This window comes from Podarcis melisellensis, assembly GCF_964234715.1.
Source record: "Podarcis melisellensis genome assembly, chromosome: 5".
NCBI classification, from domain to species: domain Eukaryota; kingdom Metazoa; phylum Chordata; class Lepidosauria; order Squamata; family Lacertidae; genus Podarcis; species Podarcis melisellensis.
The window spans coordinates 6419178-6434789 of NC_138537.1; the positions used below are offsets into that span (position 1 = coordinate 6419178).

At 46.4% G+C, this 15612-nt stretch overlaps 2 protein-coding genes across 2 annotated transcripts in view; one reads left to right on the forward strand and one right to left on the reverse strand.

The window, feature by feature from the left end:
* Positions 1–8958, forward strand: part of LOC309369825 (cytochrome P450 2J2-like) — a 39927-nt gene extending 30969 nt beyond the window's left edge. The window contains exon 9 of the mRNA XM_081911168.1: positions 8248–8958. Coding sequence (XP_081767294.1) covers positions 8248–8435 — 188 coding nt within the window. The 3' untranslated portion in view covers positions 8436–8958. The remainder of the gene's footprint in view (positions 1–8247) is intronic.
* LOC309369823 (cytochrome P450 2J2-like) overlaps positions 1–15612 on the reverse strand; it is a 226942-nt gene that overhangs the window by 148938 nt on the left and 62392 nt on the right. The gene's annotated exons all lie outside the window — the stretch shown is intronic.

Below are 15612 nucleotides of genomic sequence, written 5' to 3' on the forward strand. Positions count from 1 at the left end.
CTATATTATCAACGCGGAGCACAAAATAGAGCTACCACTAACGACGCCATCTTAATCACTCAGTTTGGCTTCAGTCGTATCATCGGCAATTCCCTTAAGATATTGAGCAAGAAACTTGCTCCTGGCCGATAAATGAAAAGCACAATCAAGAATTATGTGATGCAACGATTCCGGTGCCCCACAATTACAATCACATAAGAGCGATATCTGTCCATTGGAGAATCTATTTCTCAGCACGTTCGATGGGAAGGTGTTGAATCTTGCCTTTACAAAGGCATATCTATGAGCCGAAGAAGTTAAAGAATTCAAATAGTCCGGGAGCCTTAAGAGGGGTAATAAACCAAGGTTTAGAGGTGAGCAGGTACCATTGCCCAAGACCATTTTCTGCTGCAAGTCCATCTCCTCTAGTTTACAGGTTACTGTTCTTTTAGCTGGAACTATGTCCTGCTCTAGTAATTTGGATGGGGAGATTCCCATTGCCGTAATTTTCAGCTGTAAATTTTTAACCCATGGGCTCTGGAAATCATCTCTCCACATACATTGTATCAAGTACAAGTTTGGGAGATTGTGCCATAGAGATAACCAATGACAAAGTATGTGCTTCCACAGAGCGTTTTCCAGGGATACAGTGTTAAGTTCCATGCGTAACGCTGTATTACTTACACAGTTGGGCAGTTTCAATATCCCTCTTAAAAACTGATTTTGAATAACCTCTAGGTGAGATAGATTGACAAAAGTCCCCCAAATTGAGATGGCATGAGCAATTGTTGGAATCACCTTGGCCTTGAAGACTTTCAACGCCGATGGGATATGAAGGGCCCCATCGGTGAAGAAGAATCGCAAGATCGCCAAGGAGATAGCTTTGGCTCTATTTGTAACATAGGCTACATGGGCCTTCCATCTAAGGTTATGTTGTAACCAAACTCCCAAATATTGGAATTTATAGACTTGTTCGATGGCTCTCCCATCAATTTTCCAATTATGGAGTTTCCGACTCTTTGAGAAAACTAGTATCTTAGATTTTCCATAATTAATTGTAAGGGAATTTGCGTTACAATATGATCCAAAAATTTTCAAGGCCCTCCTGAGACCTACTCTAGAAAAGGAAAGGATGACTGCGTCATCCGCATATAGTAACAAAGGGCAGCGATAAAGTGCTAGGCGGGGTGCATGAATCCTTTCTTGAGCCTCTATTAGGGGAGTCCTCATGTCGCTTATGAACAAATTGAACAGGAATGGAGCCAATATACAACCCTGTTGGACACCTCTGTTAATGGGAATTGAATTGGTGAGATCACCCTCCGGGGTGAATCTCACTCTAGCCGCTGAATTCTCATGGAGTTTGATGATTAGCCAGAGAAGCCTTCTGTCGATGCCCCAGCGGGTGAGTTTTTCCCAGAGAATGCTCCTGGGGATACTATTGAATGCTGCCCTTAGGTCAATGAATGCCACACAGAGTTGGCCACCCTTTGGGGTGGAATATTTCCAGGCAAGATGCTGTAAAATTAGAATATGATTAATTGTTGACTGTTTTGGGCGGAATCCAGCTTGTTCGGGCCCAATTAATTTTTTCTCTTCGGACCATTGGATAAGTCTGTTCAGCAGGAAGCGGGCATACAGTTTCCCCACTATTGAGAGCAGACTGATATTTCTGTAATTCCCCGGGTCATCTGGTGAGCCCTTTTTGTGGATTGGAACGATAACAGCGTCCTTCCATACTTCCGGGATCATTCCAGAGTTGTTAACGGCATCGAAGATTGTCGCCAGGACTTTGGCCCACCAGTCCACGTGGTATTTTATAGCTTCTGCCGGGATCAGGTCTGGCCCAGGTGCTTTCCCTGTTTTGAGTTTAACGATCAAATCATGGATGTCTTCCAGATCGGTGGGGGGCCAGAGGGGAAGCTGATCTTGGAATTCATCTCTTGTGTTAGTAATACAGTCAGTTGTGGCAAAGTAATTTTTTAAGTAAGATTCCCAAACCGGGGCAGGAATAATAGTCAAAGGGTATCTTTTAGTTCTTTTATTTACCAGGAGCCAAAATTGTCTGGAGTTCCGTGATGATGAGGCTTCTATGATTGCCCGCCATTGATTCGCTTGCCATTCCTGTCTGGCTTCCTTTTGAATTTGCTTGTAGGCCGATTTTGCTTGGAAATATTCTTTTGGCAAGACCGTTGCCCCGGAGGCTTTATACTCTTTGTAGATGTTACCAAGAAGTTGTCTAGCCTGTTTACAAGCACTGTTAAACCACAATGCACCTATCTTCCTTTGTGTTCGGTTTATTTTATGCGTCGGGACAGAGAAAAAAGACGTTAGATCTTCCGACAAATTCGAGAATAGTCTTAGAGTTTGGTCATAATCATAATAATCCTCGATTAAGCCTGAATATGCTTGTTTTAGTCCTTGTTGGAAATATGCTGAGTATTTTTGGGCCTGTAGTTCGGACCATTTTACACTTTTGATTTGCAATACTGAGTTTGTAATTAGATGTGTTGGGTGTCTGTCTCCATCTGGGGTCCAGTCTATAGTCATTATGGCGACCAACGGTAGGTGGTCGCTCAATTGAATATTTTCAACTTTAAAATGGGAAAATTTGGGGAATATGTCATGAGATACTAACATATAATCCAGGACACTGTTTGCAGAGGAGCTTATGTGTGTAAACTCACCCGGTACGTCAGGCGAGCAGTTCCCGTTTAGAATCACTAGGTTTAGACGTAGTACCAATTGGTAAAGAAGGGTTCCTGCTTCATTTACCCTTTTGTCTTTGGAAAGTCTTTGATTATGGAGGGAGAGGTCATTAATGAATTCTGGGCTTATCCACCATTTGGCTTTGATTAAAGACTCCCAGTTGGTTGCAATGCGAGCATTGAAATCCCCTGCTATAACATTGGGTATATTGGGGTATTTGGAGTGACAAAGAGTAAGATGTTCCTCCAAGATTCCCCATTTATTGTATAAGTCTGCAATGTTACCTCCACAAGGAAGATAAACATTTGTTATAACAAGTTCAAAGTTTTTCCCCGTAACCAGGGCTGTAATTGCAAAGGTGGAAGCATTTACAAGCGTGAGTTTTGCCTGTATTTTCAAGGAAATTGCTATAACTAATCCTCCACTAGGCCAGCCTCCTTTAGTAGACGGGCATGCCGGTAATGATGTAACATCAAAACCATTAGAAGAAGAAGAAGAGTTTGGATTTGATATCCCGCCTTTCACTCCCCTTCAGGAGTCTCAAAGCGGCTAACAATCTCCTTTCCCTTCCTCCCCCACAACAAACACTCTGTGAGGTGAGTGGGGCTGAGAGACTTCACAGAAGTGTGACTGGCCCAAGGTCACCCAGCAGCTGCATGTGGAGGAGCGGAGACTCGAACCCGGTTCCCCAGATTACAAGACTACCGCTCTTAACCACTACACCGGTTAGTGTACAGTGGCTCTCATTAATATCTACTCTCCCCTCTTCCCATGTTTCCTGCAAGAGAATTACTTGGTGTGAGTTTATTAGTTTTACAAAGTCCGGGTCAGATTTTTTCCCCTTCCAACCTGCTATGTTCCAGCTTAAAAGGGAGAACGGGGGAGGATTTGACTGAGGTTTGGGTAGTCACAATGGAGAAGGGGGGGAACGCTGATTTTGGTGGGTTGTCAAATTTAAAGAAAGTAATTTTCCTTTGACTAATGGTAGATGGCTTCTCTCCTTTTGGCGCAGGTGTGCCTCTTGAGCTATTGTGAATAGAGATAATATTTGACGTTTTTAGCTGTCGGGCCCAACTAGGCCCTGAAGAGGCTCCTGCCAAGTCCGCTGGATCCGTCCTCTTTGGGGATCTAACCGATCCACTTGTGATCATTTGGTTTATATGTCCTGCTGGGTCTTCAGTCCACTCTGTGGTGACTCTCGGCACTGTGGTGTCTTCCTCACATGATTGTTGGATTTTTGGTGGAGAAGCCTGACTTGAGGTGGCCACTGGCGTCTCAGGACGTGGATGGTCTTCGATGTATGTTGATTCCAAGTCCGGCATGGAGGGGTGAAGGGACAACGATTTATCCAGGGGGTGTTATCCTGAGTTCCATTCTTGGATCGGTTAATCACGGAGGGAACAGATAAGTCTATTAAAAGGAGGGGTGAGTTACCAGCGTGAAGGGGAGGAGAAGAGTCTGCCTCCAGCATGGGACCTTCCCATCTACTGCAGAAGGCACCTTATATGCTGGGTATTGGGGAATTGTTGTTTCCACCTCCATGGGGCATGGCACCGCTAAATTAGAGTGGGTATCATTCGTAGGAACTCCATTGCAGGCGATCCTTAGGAGCTGAAGTTTAAGTAAATCCAGCCTATTTATAATTTCTTGTTGTTCCATCGCTGGTAACTCTCCAAAGGAGGCGATAAGCTCTCTTTCCTCCTGGGGTGTCAAAGAGTTACTGGCACACTCGTAGTGTTTAGTTGTAGGAGTGGGGGTACTATGAGACTGGCCCAGACATGGGGTGTACAGCTCAGCCCTCTTTTGGGGTTCAGGGCGGGAGGGTTGTACCGTCTCCTTGGTTAATCCCTCCGATAGGAGGGGTCTAATTTTGGAATCCATGAAAACTCTCGTTGGAAAAATACCAAGATTATTCAAAAAAACTTTTTGCTTAATAATAAGAGAGGGGATTTTTGCAGAGTGGAAAGCCAGCATCATTCTCTGATATCTGTTCTGGCGGACTAAGGGAAGCACAGCACAAAGATCTATTTGTGATGCCTCGAGTTTTAGAAGCCATCTGAGGTGCTCTTTAGTCCCATGTAGCATTGTCCAACTTAGGTCCCTTTCCCGGAAGGTTAGGGAAATCTTCCTTGGATGTAGAATCAGGGATTGGCGATTCAGTGTGGGGTTGAGATTGTATTTGCAGTTCTTCATACAATCAGTGTTTGGTGGAGCTTTCTGCCGGCGCAGTGGAACATCTACTGCCCCATCTTGGGCTGTCTGTGCCGGCTGGTCATCCAGTTTTTGCTGAAGGCTATGCAGCTGAGAGGATAGGCCATCAATTCTCTTAAATATACAGTTTAGAGTTCTAATTATTAAATGGAGTTGCTCGCATCCTGTGCAGTCCGATTCGGCTACCAACTCCTCCTTCGGATAGGGACCATCCCCATTTGTGTTACCATTAGCGTTTCCAATTTGTAACGTCTCAGGGGCCTCATCTTCTGATGTTGTTTCAAGGGCAGTTAGAGGATCGAAACGATTCCTCGGGGCACATTCCTCGGGGCCTCTCCCTCCTTTAGGTGAACCCTTTCTTAATTGCTTAGGCCTCAGAGAGGATAATGCCTCGTCAGAGTCTCTTGGACGTTTTCCATGACCCATAAATCAATTTTGCAGGAGAACCATCGTGGGCACTGTGCTGGGAAGCTCCTTAAATCCTTTAGTCTTCCTCACAAGAATACTACCACTTCCAGGAGAGTGGTGCCATAAAATTACTCACAGTAAGGCAGTCAGTTCAAGCCTCTTCCTTCCCCTCTTCCTTGTTCCTAGGATTTTTGAGACAGCTCGGTTCCAGCAGTCGGGCAAAATTCACTTCGTAGTATGCAATAAACTAAAAGCTAAAGGAAAGAGCTGGTCGACAGGGCAGAGGATTTATGCCCAGGAGAACCTTTCACTTATCTCTCCCAGTTAGGGAGGCGGCGGCAGCCGTGGCGGCAAGTCCGGGCGTCGGAGCAACCCAGATTAAAAAAAAAACCAAGATAACACAAGTAGCGGGATACTAAAAGATACTAAAAGACAGCCAGCACAGCCAGCAGATCATTAAAACTCACGGATAAAAACAAGGGAGGATAAAAACCGCTTAAAACCACTTAAAACTTTGATAAGGGTAAGCGAAATTACCCGGAAACTACCTTCGCCGCCATGTTGGATCCTCCCTCCCCTTAATGTTGGGAGCCTCCATCCATAGTTTCTTCAGGCACTCTGTCCACCAAATCTAAGTCCTTAAACCTGTTCCTCACTTCCACTGTGTATTCATAAGGGATTTGATTTAGATTGTATCTTACCGGCCCAGTGGTTTTTCCTACTTTCTTCAGTTTAAGCTTGAATTTTGCTATAAGAAGCTGATGATCTGAGCCACAGTCAGCTGCAGGTCTTGTTTTTGCTGACTGTATAGAGCTTCTCCATCTTTGGCTGCCGAGAATATAATCAATCTGATTTCGATGCTGCCCATCTGGTGATGTCCATGTGTAGAGTCGTTTCTTGTATTGTTGGAAAAGCGTGTTTGTGATGACCAGCTTGTTCTCTTGACAGAACTCTATTAGCCTTTGCCCTGCTTCGTGTTGTTCTCCAAGGCCAAACTTGCCAGTCGTTCCTTTTATCTCTTGATTCCCTACTTTAGCATTCCAATCCCCTATAATGAGAAGAACATTCTTTTTTTGGTGTCACTTCTATAAGGTGTTGTAAGTCTTCATAGAATTGGTCAATTTCAGTTTCTTCAGCACCAGTGGTTGGTGCATAAACTTGGATTACTGTGATGTTAAAAGGTCTGCCTTGGATTCGTATCGAGATCATTCTATCATTTTTGAGATTGCATCCCAGTACAGCTCTTGCCACTCTTTTGTTGACTATGAGGGCCACTCCATTTCTTTTATGGGATTCTTGCCCACAGTAGTAGATATGATGGTCATCCAAATTGAATTCGCCCATTCTCATCCATTTTAGTTCACTGATGCCCAGGATGTCCATATTTATTCTTGCCATCTCATTTTTGACCACATCCAACTTACCCAGGTTCATGGTTCTTACATTCCAGGTTCCTATGCAATTTTTTTTTTTAAAAAAAGCATTGGACTTTCCTTTCGCTTCCAGGCATATCCGCAACTGAGAGTCCTTTCGGCTTTGGCCCAGGCGCTTCATCAGCTCTGAATCTATCTGTACTTGTCCTCTGCTCTTCCTCAGTAGCATGTTGGACGCCTTCCGACCTGAGGGGCTCATCTTCCAGCGTCATAACTTTTACATGCCTGTTGCCTTTGTCCATGGAGTTTTCTTGGCAGGGATACTGGAGTGGCTTGCTGGTTCCTCCTCCAGGTGGATTAAAGGTAAAGGTACCCCTGCCCATCAGGGCCAGTCGTGCCCAACTCTAGGGTTGCGCGCTCATCTCGCTAAAGAGGCCGGGAGCTGGCGCCGTCCGAAGACACTTCTGGGTCACGTGGCCAGCGTGACTAAGCTGCAACTGGCGAGCCAGCACCAGCACCGCACACGGAACGCCGTTTACCTTCCCGCTTGAAAGCGGTCCCTATTAATCTACTTGCACTTAGGGGTGCTTTCGAACTGCTAGGTAGGCAGGAGCTGGGACCGAACGACAGGAGCTCACCCCACCGCGGGGATTCGAACCGTCATCCTTTCGATCGGCAGGTCCTAGGCTCTGTGGTTTAACCCACAGCGCCACCTGCGTCCCATCCAGGTGGATTACGTTTGGTCAAAACTCTCCACTATGACCTGTCCATCTTGGGTGCCCTGCTCGGCATAGTTCATAGCTTGTTGAGTTATTCAAGCCCCTTCACCACGGCAAGGCAGTGATCCATGAAGGGGTTACTGCTCCTACTCCTACTCAAAAGAATATTGTTCCTGCAGAAATTCAGCAGACATCATCACTGCTAACTTACAAATTCTCCAAAGTTCAGATTCATGTGCTTTTCCATACAGCATTCAGAAATCTAGTTCCTACCAATGTGAGGTAAGTCTGACAGCAAAATTACTTTGTGCTCTTTACCCCTTTCTGCATTGCTGATTTGGACAGTTGAGAAAAGTTTTCCTTTCATTTTTTTAAGTCAGGTTTTATTGAAAATTTTATATATAAGACACAATAAACATCATACCAATCTAAAAAGGAAAATAGAAAAAAGATGAGGAAAAGAAGAAAAGAAAGAAAAGAAGAAAAGCAAATTACCTCTATCAAAATTAAATATTCACCCTTAGTCTACACACAGAAAAGTGAGCCCTCCTAGCTCCCACTTGGGACCTAGACCCTCTTCCCTCGGTTTCTAGCCCTTCACTTTCAGTCCATCCCCTTCCTCAGTGTATCTTCCTTGATATGAGATAGGGAACTTCAAACAAAACATAAGAAGAAAGAAAGGTTAGCACTGACCAGGCTGGGAAATTGACAGGAGCTTTGATGATTTTGCTATCCTATCTATGTCTAGTTTTCCAAAGTATTAAGGAGAATGTTTATGACTACAAAGCAATGAACATGGGAAAGTAAATTATTGCTCACTTGCTGTCTTTCACTTGTCCCATCCTCAGGGTCTCGCATATGTTTGGGAATGGAGCTGGCAAAGATCGAAATATTCATCTTCCTCACCAGCCTGCTGAGGGCATTCAGTTTTCAGCTGCCAGAAGGAGTCAAAGAACTCAGTAAAGAGGCTATAATAGGGGTTACAACACATCCCCATCCTTATAAACTCTGTGCTGTTCCCCGTTGCAACTCATAAGAAGATAGGAAAATATTAGGGGCTGCACCCCTGCTTCCTGCACTCGGTGACCCCTTGGCCACTCCTGACACATGAACCCCCTAGCATTTCCCCTTCCCATCCCATCCCATGCAACTACTGAGGTCTCTTTTCACCTTCGCAGCTCCATTTCTGAAGCCAATTCTCTCTTATTTTCTGCAGCTCTGCTTTGCATCCATTTCCCCCTTCACCCCATCTCCTCCATTTCTTCAGGCCCTTTCATGCCCCTGTTTTCATCTTCATCCCTCTCCCAATGCCTCCTTACTCCCTCCTTTTTGACAACTTCCTTTGCATCCCCATTCTTACTCTTCCTCCCTTTCCCCCTCCCCTCTGCTTTCCTCAGATCTCCCTCACACACATTCCCACACCTCCTTTTCTCTCCTGCTTCTGTAGCCCCCTTTCAACACACACTCCATGCTATGTTATTGTATCTTTAAGATGAGTAGACTACTAAGAGCAGGACGGCCAGTTTGTCCAGTTGAAGAAGGTTAAGTTCCTTTGATGGATACTGAATGTATCTTTTGTATGTGGGGGGATGGATGTTTATTGGGCCTGGGAATTTGTTTGATATTATGTTTTTGTAATTTTTACTGCTTTTTGTTTTTTTGTTTGTTTTTTATTGGTTTTGTTTTGTTTTTATTGGGGTTTTTTAAAGGTGTTATTTTGTTCTTAAGGGGAGGGGTCAGGGCTGCAGGGGAGTAGGTCCCAGCCAACAAAATGGCTGGGGCATGTTCCACAGGGGGGGATGCACTGGGACAACCGATCTCAGTGATCACAGGTAGGAGGAGGAGTTACGCGAAGACCAGACCATGTCATTACAGAGGAGAAAGGTTTAGTCATTGTCTGAGGACTATCCCTGCCTCCGGGTCTGGTCCTGACCGGATGGATACTAGAATCAGCAAGGGATACCCACATGACCTGAAGGTGCTGCTGTGCAATGCCAGGTTAATGATTCATAAGACCACTGCCATCCATGACTTGATCATGGATGGAGGACTTGACCTGGCATGTGTAACAGAGACTTGGTTGGATGAAGCAGATGGGCCTGTCCTTGCCGCTGCTTGTCCACCAGGTTTCTCTTACGCACAGCAACCCAGGTCATGTGGGCAGGGAGGGGGGGTTGCAGTGGTTTTTAGGAAGTCATTAGTTTGCACCAGGCGTCCTATTGGGAAGACCCAGTTTTCCGAGTGCATGTTCTGGAAGTTGGGCAATAGGGGCAGTACAGGATTCCTTTTGGTGTACCGACCTCCCTGCTGCACCAAGAATTCCCTGCCCGAGCTGCTTCAGGTTGTGGTGGATGTTCTTTTGGAGACACCTAGCTTGGTTGTCCTAGGGGATTTTAACATCCATGCCGACACGACCTTACAAGGGGCAGCTCGGGACTTTGTGGAAAGCATGGCCTCCATGGGGCTGTCCCTGAATAAGTCTGGCCCAACCCATAGCCGTGGACATGCCTTGGACCTGGTGTTTACCTCTATGGATGTTGGTGATCTGACACTAAGTAAAAGTGAAACGAAAGAAGTGCCATGGTCAGATCACTTCCTGGTGCAACTGGACTTCTCTGTGACCCATCCTCTCTGCAGGAAGGTGGGACCGATTCGGATGGTCCGCCCCCGCCACTTAATGGATCCAAATGGTTTCCAGACAGTGGTAGGGGATGCTTTATCCCATGTTGATGGCCTTTCAGCCGATTCCCTGGTGGCCTGCTGGAATGTGGAGTTAACCAGGGCTATTGCCTGTTTGGCTCCGAAGCGCCCTCTCCGATTGCATGGAGCCTGGGCAGCCCCGTTGTTTTCCATGGATCTGAGGGCAATGAAACAATTGTTGAGACGGCTAGAGCGCTGGTGGCGGATAACTCATTCCGAATCTGACCGGACACAGGTTAGAGCTCAACGTTGAGCCTACCAAGGGGCGATAGCGACAGTGAAGAAGACTTTCTTCGCCGCCTCTATTGCATCTGCAGAAAACAGCAGCAGGAGACTTTTTCAGGTGGTTCACAATTTACCGGAACCACCTGCGACATCGGGGCCCAGTACGGGCCACACGATCTCCTGCAAAGATTTCGCAAAGTTTTTTGCAGATAAAATCTCTCAGATTCGGGAAGAATTAGCCTCCACCGTTGGAGCAGGGCCAGGGCGGGAGAGTGCTAGAGTCCTGTCTAGTCAAGTTGTGTGGGATCAATTCCAATCTGTTACCTCTGAGGATGTGGACAGGCTGCTTGGACAAGTGAAGCCAACCACCTGTCTCCTGGATTCTTGCCCATCCTGGCTTATAAAAGCTAGCCGGGAAGGACTGGGCCATGGGCTTCGTGGGGTGGTGAATGCTTCCCTCCGTGAGGGAGCCTTCCCAGACCCGCTGAAAGAGGCGGTTATTAAACCACTTCTTAAAAAACCATCTTTAGATGCAGCCACGATGGCCAATTATCGCCCAGTCTCAAATCTTCCATTCTTGGGCAAGGTGATTGAGCGAGCGGTTGCCGAACAACTCCAGGCACGCCTGGAAGAAGCGGACCATTTGGATCCCTTCCAGTCGGGATTCAGGCCTCATCATGGGACTGAAACTGCCTTGGTCGCACTGGTTGATGATCTCCAGCGGGCTAGGGACAAAGGTGAGAGCTGTTTCCTAGTTCTGCTGGATCTCTCAGCGGCATTTGATACCATAACATACCATAACATCCTTCTGGACCGTCTGGAGGGGCTGGGAGCTGGGGGCACTGTCATACAGTGGTTCCGCTCCTTCCTCCTGGGCCGTGTTGAGAAAGTGGTGGGGGGGATGAGTGTTCAGACCCCTGGGCTCTCACTTGTGGGGTGCCTCAGGGTTCTGTCCTCTCCCCCATGCTTTTCAACATTTACATGCAGCCACTGGGAGAGATCATCAGGAGGTTTGGGCTGGGTGTTCATCAGTATGCGGATGATACCCAGCTCTACCTCTCTTTTAAGTCAGAACCAGTGAAGGCGGTGAAGGTCCTGTGTGAGTGTCTGGAGGCAGTTGGAGGATGGATAGTGGCTAACAGATTGAGGTTGAATCCTGACAAGACAGAAGTACTGTTTTGGGGGGACAGGAGGCGGGCAGATGTGGAGGATTCCCTGGTCCTGAATGGGGTAACTGTGCCCCTGAAGGACCAGGTGCACAGCCTGGGAGTCATTTTGGACTCACAGCTGTCCATGGAGGCACAGGTCAAATCTGTATCCAGGGCAGCTGTTTACCAGCTCCATCTGGTACGTAGGCTGAGACCCTATCTGCCTGCAGACTGCCTCGCCAGAGTGGTGCATGCTCTGGTTATCTCCCGCTTGGACTACTGCAATGCGCTCTACGTGGGGCTACCTTTGAAGATGACCCGGAAACTACAACTAATCCAGAACGTGGCAGCTAGACTGGTGACTGGGAGCGGCCGCCGAGACCATATAACACCGGTCTTGAAAGACCTACATTGGCTCCCAGTATGTTTCCGAGCACAATTCAAAGTGTTGGTGCTGACCTTTAAAGCCCTAAACGGCCTCGGTCCAGTATATCTGAAGGAGCGTCTCCTCCCCCATCATTCTGCCTGGACACTGAGGTCCAGCTTTGAGGGCCTTCTGGCGGTTCCCTCACTGCGAGAGGCCAAGTTACAGGGAACCAGGCAGAGGGCCTTCTCGGTAGTGGCACCCGCCCTGTGTAACGCCCTCCCATCAGATGTCGAAGTGATAAACAACTACCTGACATTCAGAACACATCTGAAGACAGCCCTGTTCAGGGAAGTTTTTAATATGTGACATTTTAGTGTATTTTTCATCTTTGTTGGAAGCCGCCCAGAGTGGCTGGGGAAACCCAGCCAGATGGGCGGGGTACAAATAAATTATTATTATTATTATTATTATTATTATTATTATTATTATTATTACTACATGTATGCTTGTTAATAAAATATCTCTTCTAAATCAGTACATTGAACCCAGAACTTCATGCTGAGGACAAGACATGGTATCAGGAGTGAAATACATTGTTTGGAGGCACTATGGAATATTTGAAGGCTTCACATCCTTTATCACAGCTAAGAATGACCGCTTCCCGCTTAAAATGGGGGCGACCTTTGCATGGACGCGCGCAGCCCCTGGATCTGGAGCGGCTCCATCAGCATAGGCTTGGCTTTGCCTTCCCTCAGGTGGGATACCTGGAGGTCTCCGCCTACCTCAGTTAGTTGTCCAATCCCACCTGGGGGAGGCGTTCCCAAGGAGACCAGGCCAGGTAGGGGAGGGATTACCTGCCCACACAATAGAATCCACCTGGGAATCCTCACTTGGCTCCAGAGCTTCTCCCACCCTACCCACCCTCAGCTAATGTCTTATTTCCAGGTTAACTTTTCTTCACAGGTATGCGGGCGCTGCTATGTTAAGGTCGCTGTTAAAGGGCCGGAAAGGAATTTCCCTGCATTGGCAGGTTTCGCCTTTCCCGTAGCAAAAGTCACAACTTTGGCGGTATCAGGCCTTGGGCGGAATCCTTTAGTCCATCTTCCTCTTTGCGGCAGTGATACCAGGGTTCCCCGTTAAAGGGGTTTCTGAAGGGAGGCTTTGACCGTACGCCGAAAGGTCGTCATTGCTCTCCCCTGCGGCGGCGTTGTAACTGGGGCGGCTATCTCTGCTTGAACATATGTTCTCCAGAGCCGGCCCATCCCCCCCCCCCACTGGATAACCCTGATGCTCCATAGGTCCCCGGCTGGGGACTGGGGAGGGAGAACGCCCAATGCCTGAGCCAAGGTCTACCCACATTTTAAATTTTATATAGTTGTGGCCAATTTAATCCCATAGCACGTTGTCTTGAGTTGTTATTCCACATGACGGGGGGGGGGACCGCTCGGGATCTGGGGACTCCGCCTGTCCACGAAAATGAAAGAGGGAGAAGCTTAAAACAGATGTTCCCCTGACTTTCACTATCCTTTTTTCTTTTTCTTTTTAAAATAATTTTTATTTGGTTTTACCAATATAAAATTATAGTAATACCACAACACACATCCACAATTAAGATTCCTCCAAATCTCTGGACTTTCCACCTTTCCCTCCATGGGTTCTGTTATTAAACCTTTTCTACTGCATCTTTATCTGTAATCCATGTTTTTTATAACTCCATTGTCCCTATAGTTCTCGTTACATTACAAGTGTTATTGCAGTCCTGCTAATGTTTTCAACTACTTACAGTAGTCTCCAAGATAAATTATACATTTTTCCAATTCCTTATTGAAGTTTTGGTCTTCTTGGTTGCTGAGCTTTGCAGTCAATTTTCCCATTTCGGCATAGTCCAACAGTTTAATTTGGCATTCTTCTCTATTAGGGACTTTATCTTCTTTCTAACTCTGGGCTAACAGCATTTGTGCAGCTGTTGTTGCATACATAAAAAAAAGTTTAAAATAACTTTTATTTAAAAAACCAGAGGCTTTTCTATAAAAATCCAGTGTAAAAACAGCTTCATGGGTTTTTTTGGAAGTAGCCAGCTTTTGGGGAGACCATTCCAAGGGAGATTGTTCCACTGTCAAACAGCTCTTGCTGTCAGAAAGTTTTTCTGTGTGTTTATTTCGGAATCTTCTTGTTGTTAGGATATAGTTTCTGTTCCACCTTAAAAGAGTCAGGCCTGATTGTTGTGTGTCACATGCCTGTTTTCTCCCAGCACTGTGCTCACTGGGAGTTTCCGTTTTGTATATAGCTTTTTTTCTTGCTGTTTCCTCGACATGGATGCAAGCAGTCATGTTTTTCCTTTGTTCTGACCGACGTTGAATAAAGCTGTAAATATGCTCTTCTGGGTGAATCTTCCATTGCGGAGACTGCTGAAAAGGGTGTGCATGAGTCTTGGAATGTGTCTGAGGCTCGTGTTGCTAATTGACTCACACTGTTCCAACAGGAGAATGGGAGATCGTCCGGAAACAACGTGGAAGGCTGCCTGATGCCTTTGTCTCCTTGGCAGTATTCCAACACTTCTTTCTTGTAACATGAAGCCATTGGTTTGAGTCCTACCCTGCTAAGCAGGGTTAGATCAATACACATCAAATAAGTGTTTCAGTTCAACGTGTTGTAAACTTTGTACAGGGAAGTTCCATTGTCAAAACAGCTGTGTTTGAGTTTTTTTGGAAGTAGCCAGCTTTTTGTTACACCCTTAGCTTTCTCTCCATGAGAAGCATCAAAGGGATGGAGGGAGGGGAGGGAGGTTTCTGAGCCCAGAATTGTGTTTAGAAAAGCTCACAAGATGCCCTAAGCAAGCAGTCAGAACTCCCCCCTCCCCTGAAGACATTTGAACTGTAACTATGTACAGTGTTACCTCGGGAACTTAATTCATTCTGGAGGGCCACTCTTAACCTGAAACTGTTCTTAACCTGAAGAACCACTTTAGCTAATGGGGTCTCCTGCTGCCGCCATGCTGCCAGAGCATGATCTCTGTTCTCATCCTGAAGCAAGGTTCTTAACCGTACTAATTTCTGGGTTAGCGGAGGCTGTAACCTGAAGCATCTGTAACCTGAAGCGTCTGTAACCCAAGATATCACTGCATGTGCATACAGGAGGGGAAAAGCCAGAGTTCTGGAGTACTGATCCAGAAACTGAATAGTTAGAGGAGGCCAACAACCTACCTCTTGAAAGACTGAATCCTGTGACTAAAGGATTAAAAGAGCAGCAATTACTGTTCTCCTTGTGAAAAGCACTGAGACACCACTTAGTGTGTTTTGGCATGAAGTTTTTGTCAGTGTATATGAGAGCAACGCAGCTGCAAATCAGTAGCTTGTTTACATCAAATGATGTGACTAGTTGTGGGAAAGAATATTCCCGGAAGTTCACAGGCTTCTCAGAGCTTTGTGAAGAGTGTAATATGAAACCTTCCTGTTGCGTATGTAAAGGAAGTTTGAGTCTCTTGCTTGAAGAAGTCTGAACTGATCGGACATATTTTCTGTAGCGCTGTAAAGTCAGAAATAAACAAGATGTAAATAGACTTTCTGACTATCTCCTTTTCCCTTGCTGGGATGCAAGAAGGGAGGGGGTGTACATTTTCCACGCTGGGAAATGTGGCCTATCAAGATCTACCCTGGACTAGCGGGGATGCCAGCCAGGAAGATCACCGGTAAACAAGCTCCAGGAACCTGCGAGGGGGGCCAGCCTCACCCAAGGGGGCCTGTTAGCCAACAGTTTTTCCACTTCCCTGTCTT